The sequence below is a fragment of the Parasteatoda tepidariorum genome, chromosome 6 (genome assembly GCF_982258835.1).
Source record: "Parasteatoda tepidariorum strain Cologne lab strain chromosome 6, Ptep-v5.0, whole genome shotgun sequence".
In the NCBI taxonomy this organism is placed as follows: domain Eukaryota; kingdom Metazoa; phylum Arthropoda; class Arachnida; order Araneae; family Theridiidae; genus Parasteatoda; species Parasteatoda tepidariorum.
The window spans coordinates 115,733,214-115,755,770 of NC_141760.1; the positions used below are offsets into that span (position 1 = coordinate 115,733,214).

The window sequence follows — 22,557 nt, forward strand, 5'->3', positions numbered from 1 at the left end:
GTCTATCCTGGGTCTAACCAAAACAGTCAATCCTAAGATAAATTAAACTAGTCAATCCTGGGATTAACTAAGCCAGTCTATCCTAAGATTAACTAAACCAGTCAATCCTAGTCAAGTTTTTCCAATGGACATTGCATTAAAATATCACGATCTAATATGATATAAAATCACCCTTTGTTTCCATAAAGTGCTTACTTAACCACAGCGGAACGGGCGCTTTATTCAAATACTCACACTAGTGTAAAAAATTGAGAGAATTTTCGGACTTGTTCGATTACTATTCTAGAACAATACAAAACCGGTCAGAACAATCTAGAACAATTTAGACCGATTTTAATGAAATTTGATCAGTAGATACAAAACAATACAAACAATATACATCTCAGATAAAGCATGCCCAAAGCCTTCAAAAAAAGTTTTTTTTTCCAATGCATTAAAATATCACTATCTAATATATCCAAAAATATATGGTAATGATCAAATTGATTTGGATAACAATATTTGGATAACAATATAAATATCCAAATCACCCTTTATTTCCATAAAGTGCCCCATCAGAACGGGCGCTTTACTACTTTACTTACACGAGTAACAAGATTAATTAAGAAATTAAGATAATTTTCGGACGATTAGATTGTCCTAAAACAGTCAATCTAATGTTATCTAATCTTTTACTCTTAGACTGTTATCTAATCTTTTCGAGAACTGAAACAACCTAGGTGCAACCAAAACAATCCTAAGATAAAATCCTAAGAGCTACATTTTTTGTAACTTCGGATAAATCATTACCAGTCCATTCAACTAAACCGGACCTTCCGGAAAATGTAATTCGGTCAATTCTACTTTCACTCTAGACTAGAGTGAAAGTGCCCGATCTGGGGTTCCCGGAAACTTAAGATTCAGTTATTCCTAGGAATAACTGAACCAGTCAATCCTAGGAATAACTGAACCAGTCAATCCTAGGAATAACTGAACCAGTCAATCCTAGGAATAACTGAACCAGTCAATCCTAGGAATACCTGAACCAGTCAAACCTAGGAGTAACTGAACCATTTACTTGTTCCTAGGATGTAATTCGAATTCTGTAATTACATCCTAGGAATTCTGTAATTACAGAATTCGAACCAGTCAATCGTAGTAGTTCTAGAATTTTCGACCCAGTCTAAAAATTCTTTTGGTCTGCAAAAAAATACCAAAACCTTAACGATATTGCTAGTCAATTCTAACGATATTTTATCAACGACAATCTAACGATAACTGCGTGACTTTTATTCTTTTGGGTTCCTAGAAAGTCAAAATAACAAGAAAAAAAAGTCAAAATAACCTTTCATACCTTTTCATGTGGTGAACACTCCTCGCCAGGCATGTTAGAGCAAGACAAAACAGAGTCCAGTATCGGACGGAGGTCAGTGCACGATTCCATCCACGCCACGAAATCAGTGAACAAGGAGAGGGTTGAAAGTTTCATTTCTTCGGCAGAATCTCTGACTAATTGACTGAGCATAGTAATGCCCTCTGATTGGCATGGCTGAATGATAGACTCAAACTCAAATAGAACACTCTTTTTGAGTTTTAACTCTGGCTGATAGACTTTTTCTGCACGAGGAGCTGCTCTCATTAACTTCATAGTGTGTCTGAAAGAAAAGAAAAACAAGCCTATAGTGCACAGCCATACATAGTAATAAGCTTTGTATGGCTGTATGTCTATTTGAGTTTCATTTAAATATAAAAAATCGGTATTACCATATAGTATAACTATACCATATAGTATAACTATATGGTATATACATAGTATATACCATATAGTTATACTAGTTATATAGTTATATATACTAGTTACCATATAGTTATATAGTTATAAAATTACGTCAAAATACAACAAGTAACATAGTACATAGCTATACTATGCAGAGTACCAGATAGTACAGATTCATAAACATAAAACCAGTACAGATTCATGAACTTTAAGTATTGTGAGTGGTATAATTACGTTTTATACGTTTTAGAATTAGGAAAGCTATGCACGAAAACTCAGAAATTGCACCTCTCATATTTTAAAAATCTGTTAAATTCGCAACTAAAATAAGAAATTAATATTTATGGATAAAAACTATTATATGTCATTAGCTTGAAAAATATTGATAAATATAACACATTAAAAAATATTTGAAGGAGCTCTTTTTTTAGATAATATTTTTAATTTGAATGTTTTTTATGTGAATTTGAAAAAAAAAATATGCTTGATAAAGTTAGGTTAAGAAAGATCTCTTTCAAATCCAGATAATGAACTACTGGAAATTTCTGATCCTAAAGTGAAAACTGAATGCGTTAGAAATTGTACGAACATGTCAAAACTAATCTAATTTCAATTTAAGAAATTCACTAAACTCAAAACAAAAGATAGCGTTAAAAAAATTTTAATATTCAAGGTAAAAAAACGAAATTTATAAATAAATCAAAATAAGGGCAAAAATGGTCATTTTCAGGTTAAAAATAACTTAAATTTTAACGTTTATTTAATGGATTTGAGACTACCACTTAAAACAAAAAATTTGGTCGAAATGCTCTTAACCTTGTGGCATTTTAACGTTATCTTCATGTAATTAATATTTATCTCAGCTGTATGTGTGTGAAGGTCATTCAATTCCTCTTGTATAGAATTTAAATATTTACCGTTAGTATTTTGTAAAAAACAATATCTAGGGATGATTTAGTTTAGATGTATAGAAACATCAAGAGTTAGACACCTTATTTTTTACAACGAAGGATAAATGTTCTATAATTATTTTTACATATTACGTTCATACAAGTGGAGGGGGTTTTGTGAAAATTAAATGAAGATTTCATGCGTTCTATAAAAAAAGGACTCTTACAAAATGCTAATGTGCAATGATCCTCCAACATGCGTCTCTCTGCAATGAACACTCACAATCTTTTTCTCAGATGTGTCCACTCGATGCTCACAATCCGTCGTAGAGTTAAATGCGTGTCCAACAGAAATCTGAAACAAAACCAATGTCCATCGTTTAAACTGTCCTCTCTTTGGACACAAACAAAACATCCATCCACAAACAAAATAAGATCCAGGCTGTCATCAGCTTGAAAAGATTTACTTTACAGTATTTACCAGTCATGTATCCCCATAACCCATTATTTGGTTCATCTTAGCCGAAGTGTTTCGATACTTACTCGACTTCCACTATTTTTTTTTTATCCGGCATTGAACGGCCGACCCAATTCTGAGTTTACAATTCCTTAATCTTATAGTTTGGAACCCAACCCAGAAGACAAGGGAACACCTAGATCAAGCATTTTGAAAAACTAGCTTTCGTGCAGGATTTTTCAATGGAGCTAGCACACAGTTGCGTTACACGGAGTAAAAACCACGAAAATTCTCCACGGTTAGCTCAACGAAAAGAAAATTCTATCTCATGACCCGTTTATTACTGAACATTTTTTATGTAAGCAGTGTGCGAGTCGGATACAAAAATCGTGGTATTACGATTCTGATTTTAATTATTATTAAAAAATAAAGTAGATGATAAAGTAGAGATGCACTGGGTATCCTGCCAGATTTTCAGTACCCAGTTATTATTTGAACCCGTCGGACAAATGTTCAGTGTCAATGTCGGACAAATGTCGGACAATGACAAATGTCGGACAATTCGAATAATCCGGATCCGGTTTTCCACTGCTGGGTAATATTTGTTTATTCTCAACACAATTATCTTACGATTCATAGTATTAGAACAATTTGAACAAGCACAATTTGAAACTCATTCTTATTTAAAGAAAATAAAACTGCTGGCTTACGCAAAACAATTTTTTTTATTAGAGTGCAAAATATACAGAAAGAAAGAATGAACAGAAAATAGCAAATACAAAATAAATTAAATGAAGATAGAATGAAAAAAAAATCACCTTCAGTGGTAACAAATTTAGAGCGGAAAACCATTATTTATTTTGAACAGATCAATATCGTTTTGCAAATAAAAAAATAAACATAAAATTAATAAATACAGTCGAACCCCAATTTAACGAATCCCGTTTTAAAAAATCCTGGTTTGACAAACTGTTAACGAATTTTGCGATTTAACGAATTTTATGAAGTTATTGAATTAGATTAATAGGAAACAATGAATAGCGACACAGAAATTGATTATAATGAATCTGCAGTGAAAACTGTTACCTTTTCCGATGCTTTGCAAGGAACAGTGAAAACTTACCTAATGCAGCCAATATGTCAATTTCTTCTCTTCCCGACGTCGAAAAAAGAACTTTTATTAAAGTAAGAAATAAACAAACCTTACTCACGAAATGCTTTAACATTTCAAATGAATGCATCATTCGTTGTATTTTAAGTTCCTGAATAAAAACTGAAAGAGATTTCTATTCATTTTGTGTATTTGCTTATTAGTGATGTCTCCAGATTTTTCATAAGGATAGTAAATTTGTTTTTTTTTTTTTTGCTCTCGATATTACGAATTATCCTCGATTAGCGAATAATATTTTCGGTTTCTATAAATTCGTTTAATCAGGATCCAACTGTAATACTACTACTACTAATTTTAATGTATTAAAACTAGATTTTACAGTCGCATTGATTTCATATATAATTTACCTTCATTTAAAGAGAGTAAAGAAAAAGGTTTTTCTATCATTGTCACTGAAGGTTGTTTATACAAGTTTTTTAATTGGTGAAGTGCGTTATCTAATCCCTTAAAAAATACATAAACTTAAAAAGAATGCTTCGCAAAATATATTATAACTGATCAATCGCAATTTTTTTTTCATTATCTATTATTATCAATATCATCTCAATATTTTTACAAAAACAGAATGTCCTGCAGTGGGCTGATCGTAAAGACACGGCTCCCAGTAGAACACCGAAGTCAAGCTTCACTGGCTGTTGTCAGTAAGCGGTTGGGTGACCACTTTGATCGGCCTACGTAGGAACCGAGGGTGCGCGGTATGGTTCCTCGTTAAATTGTTCTACAGTAAAGTGCTCGACTTCACGCACAGATCGTCGGGCTACTAAACCAGGGGAGCCATCCCCTCTGCAGAGACTCGAAATTGTGATGGCATGTCTTCGGATCATTCTCATTGATGCTTCCCAGACCGTCGCCAGTAGCCCATTATGCAGCATCTGCATAAATAAATTACCTACCTACCTACAAAAACAGAATTCCTTTTTCACAAATCGACAACAGCCTCGCTGAAAATCAGATTTAACGCTTATTTTAGATTTTAAATATTATGAGTAGAATTTTCACACTTTCATAAAACTGGCAAAAAATAAATCTGCGAAAGTGTTTGTTTATGGATGTAGAAAAAACATTCTGAAATATTGGGTAAATAAATTCATCAAATTAGGTAAAGCACAAAACCGTATTATTTCAACACATTTACCAAACAAAGGGCTCAATTTGATAATATTTAACCGTATTTTAATACCTCATAATGATTTCTAAAAATGTACTCTGAGACACAAAGATAGTCCCATGAATCGAGTATAGCTCAAAACTTGTGCAAAATGCAGTCTTAAAAATAACTTATTTTCGGTTCTCAAAAATGCTGTTTTGAGAACTATAAATATTTCTCCAACAGATTTTTCCTAAGTTAGAGCAGTGATGGCTCAGGGGACAGAGCCTTCCAATGTGGTGATCCGGACCCCAGCAATACGAATTTCACATCCTGCCTCCACAGTGCTGACGTAAAATATCCTCAGTGGAAAACGGATAATGGGTCCCCTTACCGCCAAGTTAACTGTGGGATGTTTTCGCGGTTTCCCTCTCCATGTGACACAAATGCGGGTTAGTTCCATCAAAAAGTCCTCCACGAAGGCAAATCTCTCCCATACTCGATCCAGGAGTTCCCTAGTCTTCTGGATCGGGTTCAAAATGACAAGAGTATGGAGTTGAACATTAGTCTTTAATACAGAAAAATTGAGTCGGCTGTTCAACGACGGTTTTAAAATTATTCTAATGAGTACACGTTTGCATTTGTCAAAGAAGAATATACTTCATTTCGCTAGTCAAGATAAAGAAGAAAAAAATCCTCACATTACATTAAATCTGTAGATTCTGGAAACAAATAATTTTTTTTAAAAGGATAAAAACAATATGACTATTGTAACTTTCGATAAAGGCAAATTATAGGCTTCATTTCCTCTATTCGCTGGCCTTTGAAGAAAATCACAATTGAATTTATTCCTTCCTCTGAACCCTCATCATCTTAAATTCATGTTGACAATGTTCTTCTAAATTAAAAGGTAATACAATCGTATAAATACAATATCGATTGTTCCAGAGAGTAAGAATTTCAAGTTTTTTACTTTCCTAAGAGAGATCTGACTTATGGTTCAGATTGTATACATGAATTTGTTTGAACATAAAATAAACACAGTCACCACCTACAGTTTTACAGGTGTGGGAAGAATTTATTGTTTTAGAAAGCCTAAATTAATGTATGCATGATTACTCATACTTATTTTTTTATTTTATTGTATATCTGTCGCTGAACAGCTGACACAATTTTTGGGCTTACTACGACTAATGTCCAATTCCGTAGCCTTGCAATTTTGAACTAATACAGAAGACAAGGAAACTCCTGGATCAGTACCCCCAGAGGTTTGATTTGTTATGGGAACAGAGGACTTTGCAACTCGACAGATTTAATGTGCATCAGTCACCATTGACTACACGGGGAGTGTTCGGCTGGCCTAGGATCGAAAACACGAAATTTTGAGCATGGGCTCAGTGCCCTACCAAACAGGCTATCCCGGCCCTACACATATTTATTAGCAAATAAAGTTTTTGCAGAAATTTAAAAACAAGTACAGTCGGACCCATTTTCTCCCAATTCTTCATTCAGGAGTCCCCTTGTCTTCTGGATTGGGTTCCAAATTTCAAGGCTACGGAATTGAACATAAGTAGTCGTAAACCCGAAAAATTGGGTCGGCTGTTCAACGACGGTTATAAAATATAAGTTGGGTTTTAAATGACAAGAATTTTTTTCTCCAACTATTGAAATAAAATTTCCATTTAATTACAGAGCTAACTTCCATTGCATACTTTCTTGTATAGTTCATTCAATATACAGTCATTTCTTTAAAAAAAATATTTTATACACTTAACAAAAGTTAATTAATAAATGTTATAACTAACTATTAAAAATAATCAGCAGTTATTGTTGTAGCTAAGTCTGTTATTATTCTGTTAATATTCTCGAATTTACATTTTTTTAAAGCTATGCTTTAATAAATACTTAAAGTTATGTAAACGCGTATAAGATTGTCTTTAACTATAACTTGTAAATTACTTGTTCATTAAAAAAAGGTATTTTTTGCTTAATTACTATATTGATGGCTCGAGTAATCGAGTGCTAAAACATAATTTTACGGGGTAATCGTAATCTAGTAAATTAGGGGGTAAAAACACGGGTAGTAAATTAAATTTTATCTACTACCCGGAACCAGCTGGATATAAAATTCAGCTTTTACTTGGTACCCAGACCCTAGAAAATTTTTGAACCCGGTACAGTACTATAAAGTAAACTCATGATATTGCCTTGCTGTACACCATATTAGGATAAAGAAATTTTTGATACCGGTATTAGGCGTTAAATAAGTCATATTTACATTTCAACAAGCTCTATTTATTTTTGAAACTTTTAAATATTGGCTATAAAATAATTATTTAGAATTCCAAAGAAGTAGTACAGTTAAATTAATTACCAATCGCTCTGTGAGTAAATTATCTCTTTAACGAAAGAACTTATTTTAATAATAACCCTAAATTAAATTAATGAATTTATGAGTTCATGTTGAAAAAAAAACTTTTTTTCTTCCTAATATAAAGTGGAATGAAATCTATGAAACCAAATCTGTGGATTAAAGAAAATTTTGGTATCTCCTAATTCAATAAAATAATTTTGATGTAATCTTAAAAAGTTTAAAATACAAATATGGACTGAAGTACGAGTAGAAACTGGCCCACCTTGTCCCAGAATAAAGATGAGACGCTGGGTCGTTCCACGGAATGACCTGGGGGGACACACTGCGACACATCTTTTATGACCCTCACTCTCTCTCTGTCAAGGGGTATTACTGTCAGTGGACACACTCCGTGGACATCGGTCTGCATCTATAAGACATTAAACAGTTATCCAGGGCCAAATCTCTCAACAAAATATAAGCACATTTTAAGTACTTTTTAATCACTCAAAAATATTTTTAAGCACTATATACATTACTAAACTGCTGTTTGTAGAAAATGCAACACCATGAAGGAATCATCAGAATCAAATGAAATTCGCAGCAAATGTCAATTATAGGATATTATGCAAATTAATAAAGTTTCAGAGCCATCGCGCGTGCGTGGCGCGCGCAGCGCCCTCTGAATTGATGCTGAAAGCGTATAAATAAAGTGCTGTAGCGGGACGTTGAAAATAGTCTATGATTATTTGTTAGTGGCAAACGTTTAGTGAGACCTGAGTATGCCTCAACGACGGAAGAATAAGAAATTCAAGCAACTTACGGAGTTTGAACGAGGGAGGATAATCGGCCTTCGAGAAGGAGGATTTTCCTATCGCGCAATAGCAGCTCGTATGCAGCGGAACAGTTCCACAGTGATGCGAGTTTGGAAGCAGTGGACCGACGAGCACCGAACAACTCGAAAAACAGGCACTGGACGACAGAAGGTGACGTCAGAGCGCGATGATCGACACCTGCTCCGCATGGCGGTGAATGATCGCACAGCTTCCTCCAGGCAGCTGGCAGCACATTGGTCTACTGCTACAGGTGTACAATTGTCGGCTTCGTCAATTCGTCGTCGTCTGCTGCGCCGTGGATTGCGTGCAAGGGTGCCATTATACAGGATTCCCCTCACGGCGGATCATCGACGGCTGCGTCGGCAGTGGGCTCTTGAGCACAGAGACTGGCGAGCTGATTGGCACCAAGTTGTCTTTTCAGATGAATCACGCTTCAATTTGTGGACCCATGATGGCCGTGTTCGTGTTAGACGTTATGCCGGTCAACGCTGCCTTCCTGAGTGTATTATTGAACGACATAGTGGTCGAACACCCGGAGTTATGGTCTGGGGTGCGATTTCGTATCATGGACGATCCAATTTGATACGAATTGAGGGTAATCTCAATAGCAACAGATATGTCCGTGAAGTGCTACAGCCCGAAGTCGTTCCTTTCCTTCAAGGCATCCCTGGAGCTATCTTTCAGCAGGATAATGCACGCCCACATGTTGCGCGGACTGTTAGAGACTTCTGTTCAGCACAACGCATGCAACTTCTTCCTTGGCCTGCTTATTCGCCGGATATGTCGCCTATTGAGCACGTGTGGGATATGGTTGGTCGGCGTCTCACTCGTGATCCGCGTCCTGCAGTTTCCAAAGACGAACTTTGGTTGCGCATACAAGCGATATGGAATTCTCTTCCTCAAGCAGATATTCAACATCTGTTTGACTCCATGCCACGTCGTATAGCAGCACTTATTGCAGCGCGTGGTGGCTGCACCAAATACTGATTTCGGACGCTTAATTTGTTTCTTTTGTTTTGAAAATTTCATCATTTATTTGTATCAGTACAAGTCGTTTCTGCATTAAATTTCATTTGATTCTGATGATTCTTTCATGGTGTTGCATTTTCTACAAACAGCAGTTTAGATTACACTAGATTGCCTAAGGAAGTCATTTTGACTATTTTTAATTTCAATTAGAAAAACATTGGTGTATATAATGACACAATTTCTTAGAATTCTGAACAATATATAACTTTTTTTACTGCTAATATTTATTAATAACTTGTTATGTAACTGTAAATAACAAAAAAAATTTAAAGATTAATTTTAAACAAATTTATTTACTCATTCACAATGCAGTCATTTTGACTGCTTTTGGGCAATATAGGTATATACTAATTTTCAGTCTTTCTAGTGTTAATAAAATGCAAAATAATTTTCAAAGATTTTACATGATCATGATTAAATAACTATTTTCAGATAAAGAACTCTTTTCTTGATTATATTAGCCACCATAAGAAGATCGAAAGATTTTTCTGTTCGATATCAGAGGGTAGAATATGAAGTCTGAAATTGAGAATGCAGCAGAGTTTCACATGAGAGTGCTAGAATCTCATCTCAGCAGACACACTTGCGGACTCGCAAATATTTCATCAAATATGTAAAATGATTGGCGCTTTCATACGCTAAAGACCAATGGTACGCCGAAATGAATTGTGGTGGAATGAATTGTGAAAACGTTGAATAAAACAATTTCAAAACCACGTTTTTGCATTACACGTAGCGAAAATTGATATTATGCGGGCGGAGTTATCGACCATGCCAACCTCCATCTATCAAAAGATATCTCGTGATTGAATCAAGTTAGCATGTCTTATATACCAGTGAATTAATGTTTAATTTTCGTAGTGGTAGTTACGCCACAATACTCCCCCACCAGAATTTTATCAGAGATAGAATTCGATGAACGGTTTCCACTTAGTTGCTGCACTTGTGAAAGACCGGGAGAGCTGGAATTAAGATCACCGGGTTTTTGAGTGCTGAATGTGAGAGGTGTATTAACTTCACAGACGTGGTCGCTCCTGTGTTGCCTTTAGCAGTCGAGTGTATACTGGCCGACGTTGTGTGTATCTTCGAGACGAGACTGAGCAGCAACAGAGTGAGGAGGGGGCTGATGCCGCTATCACCAGTAGCAAGTCAACTGTTCAATGTGAATCATCCATCGAAGTAGGCGTTACTGCGTGATCAAATCACGTCCGGGTCACCAATGTGGGGCGGGGTTATCGACCATGCCAACCTTCATCTATCAAAAGGTACCCCGTTGTTGAATCAAGTTAGTATGTCTCATATATCAGTGAATTGAAGTTTAATTTTCGCAGTGGTAGTTACGCCACAATATAAAGCACTTTTTAAAAACACCACTGAAAAAAAGCACTTTCAAGCCCTTTTTAAAAACTCTACGCACTATGTTATCAAATAAATAATCCCGCTATAGAATGCTTCTAGTGGTTCCGCTCAATGTTAGCTCATTCTCTTTATAGTCAACAACTAAGAAATTCTTCATTCGTTTAGAGTGCCCTCCTTTTTGCAAAAACATAATACAAAAAAACGCTAAGCATATAATTACAATAATTAGTAACACACTTAATAAAGGAGTGTTTAAAATGAATCATTTTGAAGGAATAAAATAAAGTGAGTGATTTCAAAAACCAATGAGAGAATGCGCGGAAATTACAACGAATAAATGCCATTTTCTTAAGAAAAAAAAAAGTGGCGGAAATCATGAAAGATGTATATAAAAAATGACGAAAAGAAAAATGTCTGAAAAAAATTGTTATTGGGTAAACTACTATGAAAAATATTTTGAATGTTATTTAGCATTCCAATTTCGTTATAGAAAGAAATTGGCGGTAGGGAAACTTCATTGACATATTGCGTTAGCTAATAATTTATTAAGCTATTTATTTATTAAGCTATTTACGTACTATTGCGATCTTCAACATTAGTATTGTGATGTGCTAAAAAAATATCTTTTTCAAACATATTGGATATTATAGTTTATAAACAGGATGCGTAGCCAGATTTTTCAACAAAAAATAAGCACATTTTAAATACTTTTGAAGCACTCAAAAATATTTTTAATCGCTTTCCGAAAAAAAAAATCATAATTACGATCTGACTGTAAAAAAAATTATTTTTGTCTATTGTTTAAAATTCTAAATTTATACACATAAAATCAAAAGAACATTTTAAAAAACTTTACATAATCATACATAGTTACTTTACATAGTTTCCGATAAATATTACAGAGAAAATTGAGAAAAATCATGCATTTTTTGTAATTTAGAACGAAAATCGAACCGGCAAAGAAAAAATCTCATTTTAAAAAATAGAAAATTAATCACTTTTTACAAACCCCGAATAAAAAAAGCACTTTTAAGGGCTCTTAAAAAAAGTAAATCAAAATAAGCACTTTTCACAAGCACTTAGCACAGACAGTTCACAATAGCGCGTTTATACAGGGTGGTCCCGAATTCATGGTACAAACTTCAATGGTAGGTACAGGACATTGTAACAATGATTTATTGTATAGGAATGTATAGTCGCAAGTGACGTGGTGAGGCGTAAACTGGAGAAATAACGGCCGAAAGGAAAAACAAAGATTTTATTGAAAGCGTTGTTGACAAGTGTCATGTTTACACTAAGTGTTCAAAATTGCGTCCACCAGAATCGATACATGCTTGACAACGTCGGTGGAGCCATTGGCGTACACGTTCAAAGATGCCTGGTATTTCACGCACACCTGCAGCAGCTACAGATATGCGAGCGACGAGATCCTCATCTGAGTCAACTGGAGTCTCATAAACAAGATGCTTTAGATGTCCCCATAAAAAGTAATCGAGGCTCGATAAATCGGGAGATCGGGGTGGCCAAGGGATTGGTTCACCACGCCCAATCCATCGAGCACCAAACTGCACACTACTGCCCTCTACCGGCAATGATACCAACCGATCACTCCATTTCTCTTTCCTTTTCTTTCCCCTGTTTACGCCTCACCGCGTCACTTGCGACTATACATTCCTATACAATAAATCATTGTTACAATGTCCTGTACCTACCATTAAAGTTTGTACCATGAATTCGGGACCACCCTGTATAAAATTTAGCGACATATTTTGGAAGGAAAAAATGACCATCAGGAAATATGATTACAAACCTTTTGCTGAGTGTCTGAAGATGTGAAGTAAGATGCCTTGAGGATGAAAGATGAGAGGACTGCTCTCTTGATGTTCAGGATGCGGATGGGATCATCCTCATGAGTGAACATGAATGGTACATTTCCTTCCGAAAGGGAAAATAATATAGGATACCTGAAAGAGAGAATTTTTAAGCGTTCACTTTCTTTGATGAGTTACTTAAAAAGTTTTGTTTCAAAAAATCTCTCAAAAACGTAAGGCCGAGTCAAACAAATTCTTCGCCAAAGTTTGCTGCAACAGGATAACAAGCAGGTGTTAGTTTTATCATAAAAAATTCCACGAAGACAAATTTCTCCCAATACTTGATCCAGAAGTTCCCTCGTCTTCCGGATTGGATTCAAAATGACAAGGCTACCTGAATTGAACATGAGTAGTTGAAAACTGAAAAAATTGGGTCGGCTGTTGAACGACGATTATAAAATGAAAAAAAAAAAGTTGAAGATTGTTTTGTTTTCGAATATCTGACCTTTTTATAATTCAATTTCTCAGAAACCAGTCCAACGATTTCGCTCACATTTTGAATTTCACCATACAAAACTATCTTCTTCAAAATAACGCAATTTTTTTTTAACCTTACAATTCGAATTTTTTTTGACTATACTAAAAAATAATATATATTTAATAAAAGTTATTTTTTTGAATGAAATTTGAATAAAGGAATTTTACAATTTTTTGCAAATTTTTTTTTAATTCGCTTATAAAGTTCTCGAGATGTGACATGTAGATATATGTATCTTTTTTTAATATATATATATATATATATATATATATATATATATATATATATATATATATATATATATATATATATATATATACATCTATATATATACATCTATCTTCTAAAACTATTTATGATCAATTTTTAAAATTATCCAGTATAATATTACCTTGTGCACATCCATTTCGGGCCCATCCTTGGTAACTAACAAATCAAAACTCAGAATAACAAATCACTTCAGCAGTGCAGTAAGAACGACACTTTAGAACCCTTTTGTTACACTCAATTTGCGCTTTTGTTTTCATATTTTGTAATCTGGCAATCTTTCTGCGAAAACATTTTTAAATCATTCTTGAAAAATAACTGTCCATGTAAGTTGTTTTGCTACTCGCTTTATAGTCCCCCCTTTTTAATGTTTTTTATTTTTATTTTATTTTTTCTTTTTATTTTATTTTATTATCTGTTTTTACATGTTATATTTACTTTTTATGATCTATTTTTATGTAGTTATTTTATAAAAAAAAATTTTTTGAGTGCTCCTCACACTATTGTATTAATATATTTTGCTTTGGCTTTATTGATACAATATCAGAAAGCACTCTGTTTTGCGGATATAATCGTGTGGGCTGAAGAAAAGATTATATCTTTTTTTTCCTGCTTTTTTTCCGGTTTTTTAATTATCATTTCACTTTTTTTTTTTTTTTTTTTAAATAAAATTTTGTTTGTTGTTTTTTTACTTATTATTTCCCACCCCCTTTTTTTCATATGTCTATAATTCTTCTTTGTTTTATTCTTCATTTTGAACTTATATATATATATATATATATATATATATATATATATATATATATATATATATATATATATATATATATATATATATATATATATATATATATATATATATATATATATATATATATACGCACCGAAGAGCCATTACATTACGAAAAATATTACCGAATTTTTTTTTTAGCATTATAGATTGCTTACATCTTTGTGCAAGGTATGGTATAGTAATTTTGATAAAGTTCCTTGTGTCAAAAGAAGTATACCTTGATAATGATGAAGGATCATCGTGTTCTATGGAGGAGTTGCAGTTGCTTAGCTGAAGAGTGTAGAAACATTCGGAAGAGTGAGACACCTCCACCATACACTCCCTTCTCTCTCCTTCAACAGTTTCACTTTTTAAGTAGTAAGTGTATTCATGATGTGGCTGAAGTAGGCTGTCTGAGAAATATTTCAATCATATATATGGCACAATAAAGACAAAAAGGATAAAAAGAAAATAGAGAAAAATGAAGAAAATTGAGTAAAGTAATAAATTTTTAATATTGAATATTATTATTAATTTTCAATATTTCATTTCAATAATTTTTCTTCTTCTCTTCGCATCAATCTTTAATGTTTTCTATGTTTTTACTATATTTTTACTACGTATATATTGAAAATGTATCTTTTTTTAATATATATATATATATATATATATATATATATATATATATATATATATATATATATATATATATATATATATATATATATATATATATATATATATATATATATATATATATATATATATATACGCACCGAAGAGCCATTACATTATGACCACCCAGCTAATAACATGTAGGACCACCTTTAGCCCTCAAGACTGCTATCACCCGCCATGGCATTGATTCCATAAGGTGCTGATCATAGAGTGTATCTGGTACCAAGCGCTCACCAACTGGTCCTGCAATTCCCTCACATTGCGAGGGGGTAGCGTGGCAGCACGAATTTGGTTTTCCAAGTCGGACCACAAATGCTCTATTGGATTAAGGTCAGGTGAATTTGGGAGCCAATACATGACTTGAAAGTCACTGGAAGAAAATACTAGAGTAATGGTGTCAAATTTTTTTTTAAAAAAACATTAAATTACTGAGTTATTGTGTCTTTAAAAATATATCAATTGTTCAAAATAATGAACTGCTAGAAATTTGCAGTGTTTTTAGAAAAACAAACAAACAGTAATCTTAAAATATATTATTAGTTTTTCTACAAGACTGAAAGATTACTAAATACAATTAGTTATAATTCTATTTTTAAATATAAAATAAATAGGTAAACATTATTTTTTAAAAATTAGATCGCAGGTTTTGATGCCTTACAAAATGGTTTTTATATTTATAACAATAGGATTCAGAAGAAACTGCTTTGATAGGTACCGTAACTATTCTTTGAAATTTGAACTTTATTCTGCATTTGTAGTTCCACAGTTGTAAATCATAATTCACGTTGTCTTGTTGTTTATGAATGCCTCGCTATTTTCACCTTTTCAATGCTTGTTATTACTTAGGTATTGCACTTGAAGCTGCAACGACCCATTTTTTAATTAATCGTTAACATCCGTGGTCTGAGAACACGAATGTTTATTAGTGGAGAATGAGTTGGCTCTTAAAATAGTTAAATCTCCATGAATTGATTTATTTTCAATTTTAAACGTTATCTTCCTATGAAGGGGATTCTTTGCTGGAAGATAATCGGTAGTTAACTGTAATTTCTCATAAACTTATTCTTTCCATCATAATGAATGTTCTATATTCATCTGTCAGACCACCAAGATATATTACAAGTTACTTATTCATTCCTGCAGAATATAAGCGTTATCAGCATAGCTTCTAAAGGCTATTGTAATATGAAAAATAACATGTCATATCGTAGATTTTCTCTATTTTTACTTGAAGTTGGGACTGATATCTTTGTCATCAAAATTATGGTGTGGTAGTGTAAGAAATTTCTTTTATATTCCTCTTTTTTTTTCAAAGAAATTTCTTGTCACCACACACATGTATACTGCACCATATGTCGATAAACAAATGCCAATTTCCGACTCTTCAGTAAAATGCAGAAATTTTTAGTCTCATACTCAAAAAGAAATAATTACAAGTGACAGAAAGATAAATCTGAATCTAGAAGGCAGAGTTGAAATAGTAATTGTGTTCGCTAGCATGCGTAAAGAATAGCTGTCTGGCTGATTAACGACGGGATCGGAGGTTAAAAAATTATGCATTAAATATAGTAGTTGAATATAGATTATTACATATAGTCATTAAAAGTTTTTAAAAATGAAATTAAAAAATAATAATAATAAGTAAATAAAAATTTTCAGATTATAAGTATATATATATATATATAAGTCACTTTTTTAATTTAAGATAATTTTTCAATGAATAGATTTTTATTAAATTATACATAAACTTACTTTTGTCTAATGATTAGCAATTATTCATTAAAATTTAAATGCAGTTTTATTGTTTTTATTATGAATATAATTTTTTTAATCAATTTACTTAATTACCCATATTTATTGTATTTTAATTTTTATTTTTAACGACAATATTTTAAAAATTTGCAGCAAAAATGGATGCTTCAAAAAACAAGATAAGATATTCATCGAAAAAATATTGAACAACAGATTTTAATAAATATAAAAATTGCAGCTTAAGGAATTTTTCTGAAATACTATAAAAGTATTCTGACAATACTTTTATTTTATTCAATGAAATGTTTTTATTTCTACAAATTACTACGTATAATGAGGGCTCATTAAAAATCATACTTGGAATCCAAAAACTAAAATATTTTTATATAAATTATGGTAAGACAGATACAAAATTTGGCATCTATTTCGATTCGTTTACTTTCAAATAGTTAAAAATTAGTTAAACGATTTAGATTATTTACAAGACCCTTATAACAAATACATTTATTTATTATTATTTCTTTTAACATTCAGATTTCAAAAAAATTGTACTTTTTGATTTTTTAAAATTTATATAGAAATATTGTAAGTAAAATATTATTGTTAAAATAGTTTTTCAGCATTTTTTGTACAAGTTTGCAAAATCTTTTATGGTGCAGCGCTAGAAGGAATATTATTTACAAATGAAAATTTCCCTGAAATGAATTTAGTGTAGGCTAAAGTGAAAAATATTTTTTTATACCTAGGGGTGAAATGATTAGTTTCTGGGGATAAAATTTTTAATATTTTCAGAGCTTTATTAAATAAAAGGAAAAGTTTATCTTATTTCAAATTGTAATAAGACACACATTTAGGTTGAATGAATATTTTTAATACTATCACCGAATTAATTTCTCCTTAATGACTGATGTTAATTTTAAATGTTGGTTCCTAAGAAATTAAAAGTTTATTTTTCAATCATTTAGGTTATTGAATTATATTAGTTTTTATTTTACGACGAAAAAAAGGATTTTATTTGTGTGAGAACATCATTTCCAATTTAAATGCTTCATTTAGAAATTTTATAACTTGATTGCATGGAATTACATACATAATTTTCTATATAAATAATAAAATTTTAAAAACAAATGAAAGCATTTATTAACATTTTATAAATCTTGCCACGTTAGCGATATTCTTGCTTCAAATAATGTTTTTCTTCCCTTTGAAAACCTATTTTGGGGATATTTCCGCAGGTGAATAAGAAGAACATCAGACATTCCATAGTAAAGCTGGGGGTAGGAACTTTTTGCTACCTGTTTTCCAACTTCGGGCGTTTGCGGTATTCTGGGCGTGTTGCGGTTTAGGTCGCTCGGTATTCAAAGATATATATATATATATATATATATATATATATATATATATATATATATATATCTTTGAATACCGAGCGACCTAAACCACAACACGCAATAGATACAAAAAGGACAAAAAGAGAAAAACGAAGAAAAATTAAGAAAATCAATAAGTTTTACTTACTGCGCATAAGCTGCAAGTAGATAGAACTCATAAAAAATTAGTTCAAAATGTAAAGAAAACATGGAAAAAATTACAGAATAATGAAAAAGGAAAAGAAGAAAATAACTTTTTTTAAAAAATTATTAAAAATCAGGAAAAAAAGTAAAATTTCTATATCAGCTAACACGATTATATCCGCGAAAAGGAGTGCTTCTTTTTGCGGATATAATCGTGTGAGCTGATGAAAAGATTATATCGTTTTCTTCGATCTTTATTTATTTTAAATAACTTTTTTCATTATTCTGTAATTTTTTTCTTATATCTATATGCAAGCGCAATTATGTGTAACAAATTCGGGGTTACTTGTTTAAAATGTTGGGGAAAAGACATATCCGTGGGAATAAAGCACAAATGAAAAAAAATCACTCAATTTAAAATTCATTTTTTCCTATTCAGAATGGGAAGTACTATTTATTGTATGAAGAATTCCTCCAATAATTTTTAACAGATACTAGGGTGTTGGCTGATGACATTACGGTTTGAATCTCTTTACTGTCGGGTTATAAGAAAGCATGTTTAATCTTGCTATTACTCAAATGAGTACACAAAGAAGAATATTGCAATACTCAAAGTCTTCCTCGACCTCGATTCAAGATTACAAGGAGTTCTCAGACTCAAAACTGAGTTAGCTATTTTATTGAGCTTAGTTCTCAAGATATTTTTAAAATTGAAATATATCTTTCGACTGCAGCAGATGTAGTCAGTTTGTTTCTATAAATAATCAGGTGTGTTTTAAATAAATAATGCGGAAAATTTTATTGTCATTTAAGAATTCTTAGAAGCAAAGAAATTCTCTTTTCATATCACGCAATAAATATTAGTCGATTAAGATTCATAAAAATTAGATTGGCGACATTCATCTGAGAATTTCAAATAGTTTTAAACGTTACTTTTATTAATATCAGTAGACGGAATAAAATGTCTTTATAGTAAAACTATAATATTTATTAAAAAGCATAGGAAAATACTGCAGTAGGAAGAATCTTACCTTTATCATGTGTTGGGCAAGCGTTACTTTGGCAAACTTCTGAAATGAAACAGCAATTATTATTTTTTTTTACGGTTGGTTAATCATTTATTTATTTAAAAAAATGTCCATCGTGTTTAATTTCGCAATTATTCTAATTAAGAGACGTGATGGCTCAGGGGATAGAGGATGACGTAAGCCGGGTTCGAATCCCGGCAAATTCCTCATCCGGCTTGCACCGACCACAGTGCTGACGTTTAATATCCTCAGTGGTAGACGGATAATGGGTTAGAGTCCCGTTGCCGTCAGGGTAACAATGGAAGGTCGTCATGGTTTTCCCCACCATGTAACGTAAATGTGGGTTAGTTCCATCGAAAAGTCCTCCACAAAGGCAAATTTCACCCAATACTCGATCCAGGAGTTCCCTTGTCTTCTGGATCGGGTTCAAAATGACAAGGCTACAGAGTTGAAGATTACTAGTCTTTAACCCAAAAAATTGGGTCGGCTGTTCAACGACGGTTTAAAAATTATTCTAATGAGTACACATTGTCAAAGAAGAATATTCTTCGTTTCGCTAGTCAAGATGGAAAAAAAAAATCCTCACATTACATTAAATCAGTAGATACTGGAAACAAATAATTTAAAAAGAATAAAAACAAAATGGTGACTGTCGATAACGGCAAGTTGTAGGTTTATAAACATTAACAAATTGATTCATTTCCCGTATTCACTGGTATTTAAAGAAAATCAATTCACAATCTTAAATTCACGTAAACAATTAATAGGAAATAGCATAAATACAAGATGGATTATTCCGTTTTTTGACGGAATTGGCTGTTTAAGGAAATCCTAGGATGGCCTGGTAATCCAAGGATTGTCCGGTTTAGTTGTCCTAGGATTGACTGGCTTAGGTAATCCTAGGATAGGCTGGTTTAGTTGATTCGAGGATTGTCTGGTTAGGGAGTTGATAATTTCGAACTTATAGTTCTAGCTGAACAAAAGAATAATTTTTTTCGAGCACATTTAAATATAGAATAATTTTATACTCGCTGTGTCAGATAAATTCAATAAAGAACATTATGTGGTAGCACATGCTGTCCACATCACCAAATTTATAGTTCTATAGTTAGCTGATTCCACGATCTTTTTTTTTTTTTTTTGTTCATTTCCTACTATTAGTTTCACACACTCCCTATATCTTGTTCAAATTTTTAATAATCAACGTTAGATAACGTTGATTATTGAATATTTGAACAACGTTTTTAATAATCAATTTCCAACGTTAATAAAATACTTTTTATTCATCCCCTTAAGTTCAACTACATTTTTATAAAACTTATAGTGGATGATAATTGAAGTTAATACAATTTTTTTCCAAATATTATTTCATAAATAAATTTAATTATAATTAATTTTAGTCTTATAAGGGAGAAATTTTTTTAATTATTTAATAAAAAGTAACTAAAATAAAAAAATTTCTTTGTACATCTAAGTAGGAATTGACTTTTTGTATAACTTGTTCAACTAAGAAGATTCGTTTTGCGTCTGATTAACAAAACTTAATAGTTTAGTGCTAAATAAATAGCATATTTGCAGTCTCCATTATTATCAGCACTTACTTCATCCGGCTTTTATTCAGGCTCAACATTCGCCATCGTATTCATTGTATTCTAATTTAAATTTTTGTTTTCTTGATACTTTATTTTTTTGTACTAAAAGCACTTTTGATGATAGTAATATTAGAGAACACAATACCTTCCAAACAAGGTAGAAAATAAAGGAGTCGCTTTATTAGATTAGGAGAAATAACGCTTCATAATTTTTAGAATATTAAATTTTTCCTCGATACTTCAAAGTATTAAAAATGATGCGGTCTTGAGGAAGTAATTTTAAAAATACAAACTCAGATTTTTTTTAAACAACTCTTACGTTATTGCAGTTACTTTTCGTCGTTTATCGGGAATATCGTTTTCAAATCTGCAGACGATTTTCAGTCATAGAACTTTGAGTTTAAATGGATGAAAAGCGATTTGGATCATATTAAGCATTTCTTGTAATGTTAATTGCATAAAAATAAATTGTTGATGGCCGAACTATTTTAGCATAATTTTGTCAGAAAAAAATGAATAGAGAATAAAAAATACTGCACGCATTATAATTCCAATTGTGACGGCCTAATATCTCGCATGCATCGAAAGAGGGTCCCAAGTCCAGTCCGTCAGTTTATTTGTGAAAATGAAACAATGCGGATTAAAATCATATTTAGTAATACATCCTTCAACGGTTTGGTTGGCTTCTTAAGAAGACGCTATACCAAAAGAGAAACCCTTCCTTTCAAATTCTTTATCACCTACAGATGTCATTTTAAGTTTAGAGGAAGAAAAAAAAAGTTTAAGTGAGCCTTGTGTAAACCACGAATTTTTAAATACTGAAGAATTGTTTTCAAATTATTTCAGGAATGGCATTCTGAAGACTTTTCCAGCAATAGGAAATTCGTGCCTTACTCTAGGTGCAAATGAACACACACACACATTTTTCTTCTGATTTACAAATGGAAAAGTAGAAACAGAATCTGACATGAAAAGTTTCTTTGTAAAAAGCTTATTCAATAAGCAAAGTGTCATTCGATATTTTTTTTTAGATCGTAACAGTATGGGTATATCGTTGCGTATTTATGCTTTTGTTCAAAACACCCGAAAACTCTAAATAACACGGGAATGTGTTCGAAAAAAATAGTCGAAAATCGCTGTAATAGATAAGGCATTTATCGTCCCTTTTTAATAAAAAGTGGAAAACATTACTTGTAACAATCCTTAAATAATTATTATTTTTTTAAAAAAAATATTTTTGCTTATGAGTAGAAAAAGATGAAATTATAAGAAGATTTTGTCACCTGTTCGACAAAGAATGAGTATGCAGATTGCGAAGAGCAAGCGAAGATGCTCCATGTTGTATGACCTGATTTCATCTACTGCTGCTGCCTCAGGTTAAAAAAATACCTCTTTAACATATTGAACATATATATCATTGATAAGTTAAAATGTTATCGCTACTTCTATAACCCTCGTTTTACATCAGAGGTGAGACGGGACGAGCATTCTGATGATGAAGGGGGGTGGGGGTAGCGTTATCAAGAATAGTTCAAGGTCACTTGAAGAACTTTTTTCCATCTCCTCCCTAGCGGGTGTTTTTTTTTTTTTTTTAATTTGTATGACGTTAGAGTAGTTTTTTTCTGACTTGGAATTTTAACGTTTAGTTTTCAACGTTAAAGTTTAAT

General features: G+C 32.1%; 1 protein-coding gene across 1 annotated transcript in view; it reads right to left on the reverse strand.

Annotated features, from left to right (window-relative positions):
- The window catches only part of LOC107443823 (apolipoprotein B-100), a 93,964-nt gene extending 71,613 nt beyond the window's left edge, over window positions 1–22,351 (reverse strand). The window contains exons 1-7 of the mRNA XM_087166510.1: window positions 22,174–22,351; window positions 19,302–19,340; window positions 14,565–14,739; window positions 12,749–12,902; window positions 7,998–8,144; window positions 2,874–3,001; window positions 1,334–1,634 (exon numbers count right to left, since the gene is read on the reverse strand). Of these exons, the coding sequence (XP_087022636.1) occupies window positions 1,334–1,634; window positions 2,874–3,001; window positions 7,998–8,144; window positions 12,749–12,902; window positions 14,565–14,739; window positions 19,302–19,340; window positions 22,174–22,228 (999 nt within the window). The 5' untranslated portion in view covers window positions 22,229–22,351. The remainder of the gene's footprint in view (window positions 1–1,333; window positions 1,635–2,873; window positions 3,002–7,997; window positions 8,145–12,748; window positions 12,903–14,564; window positions 14,740–19,301; window positions 19,341–22,173) is intronic.
- Window positions 22,352–22,557: the final 206 nt, after the last annotated feature.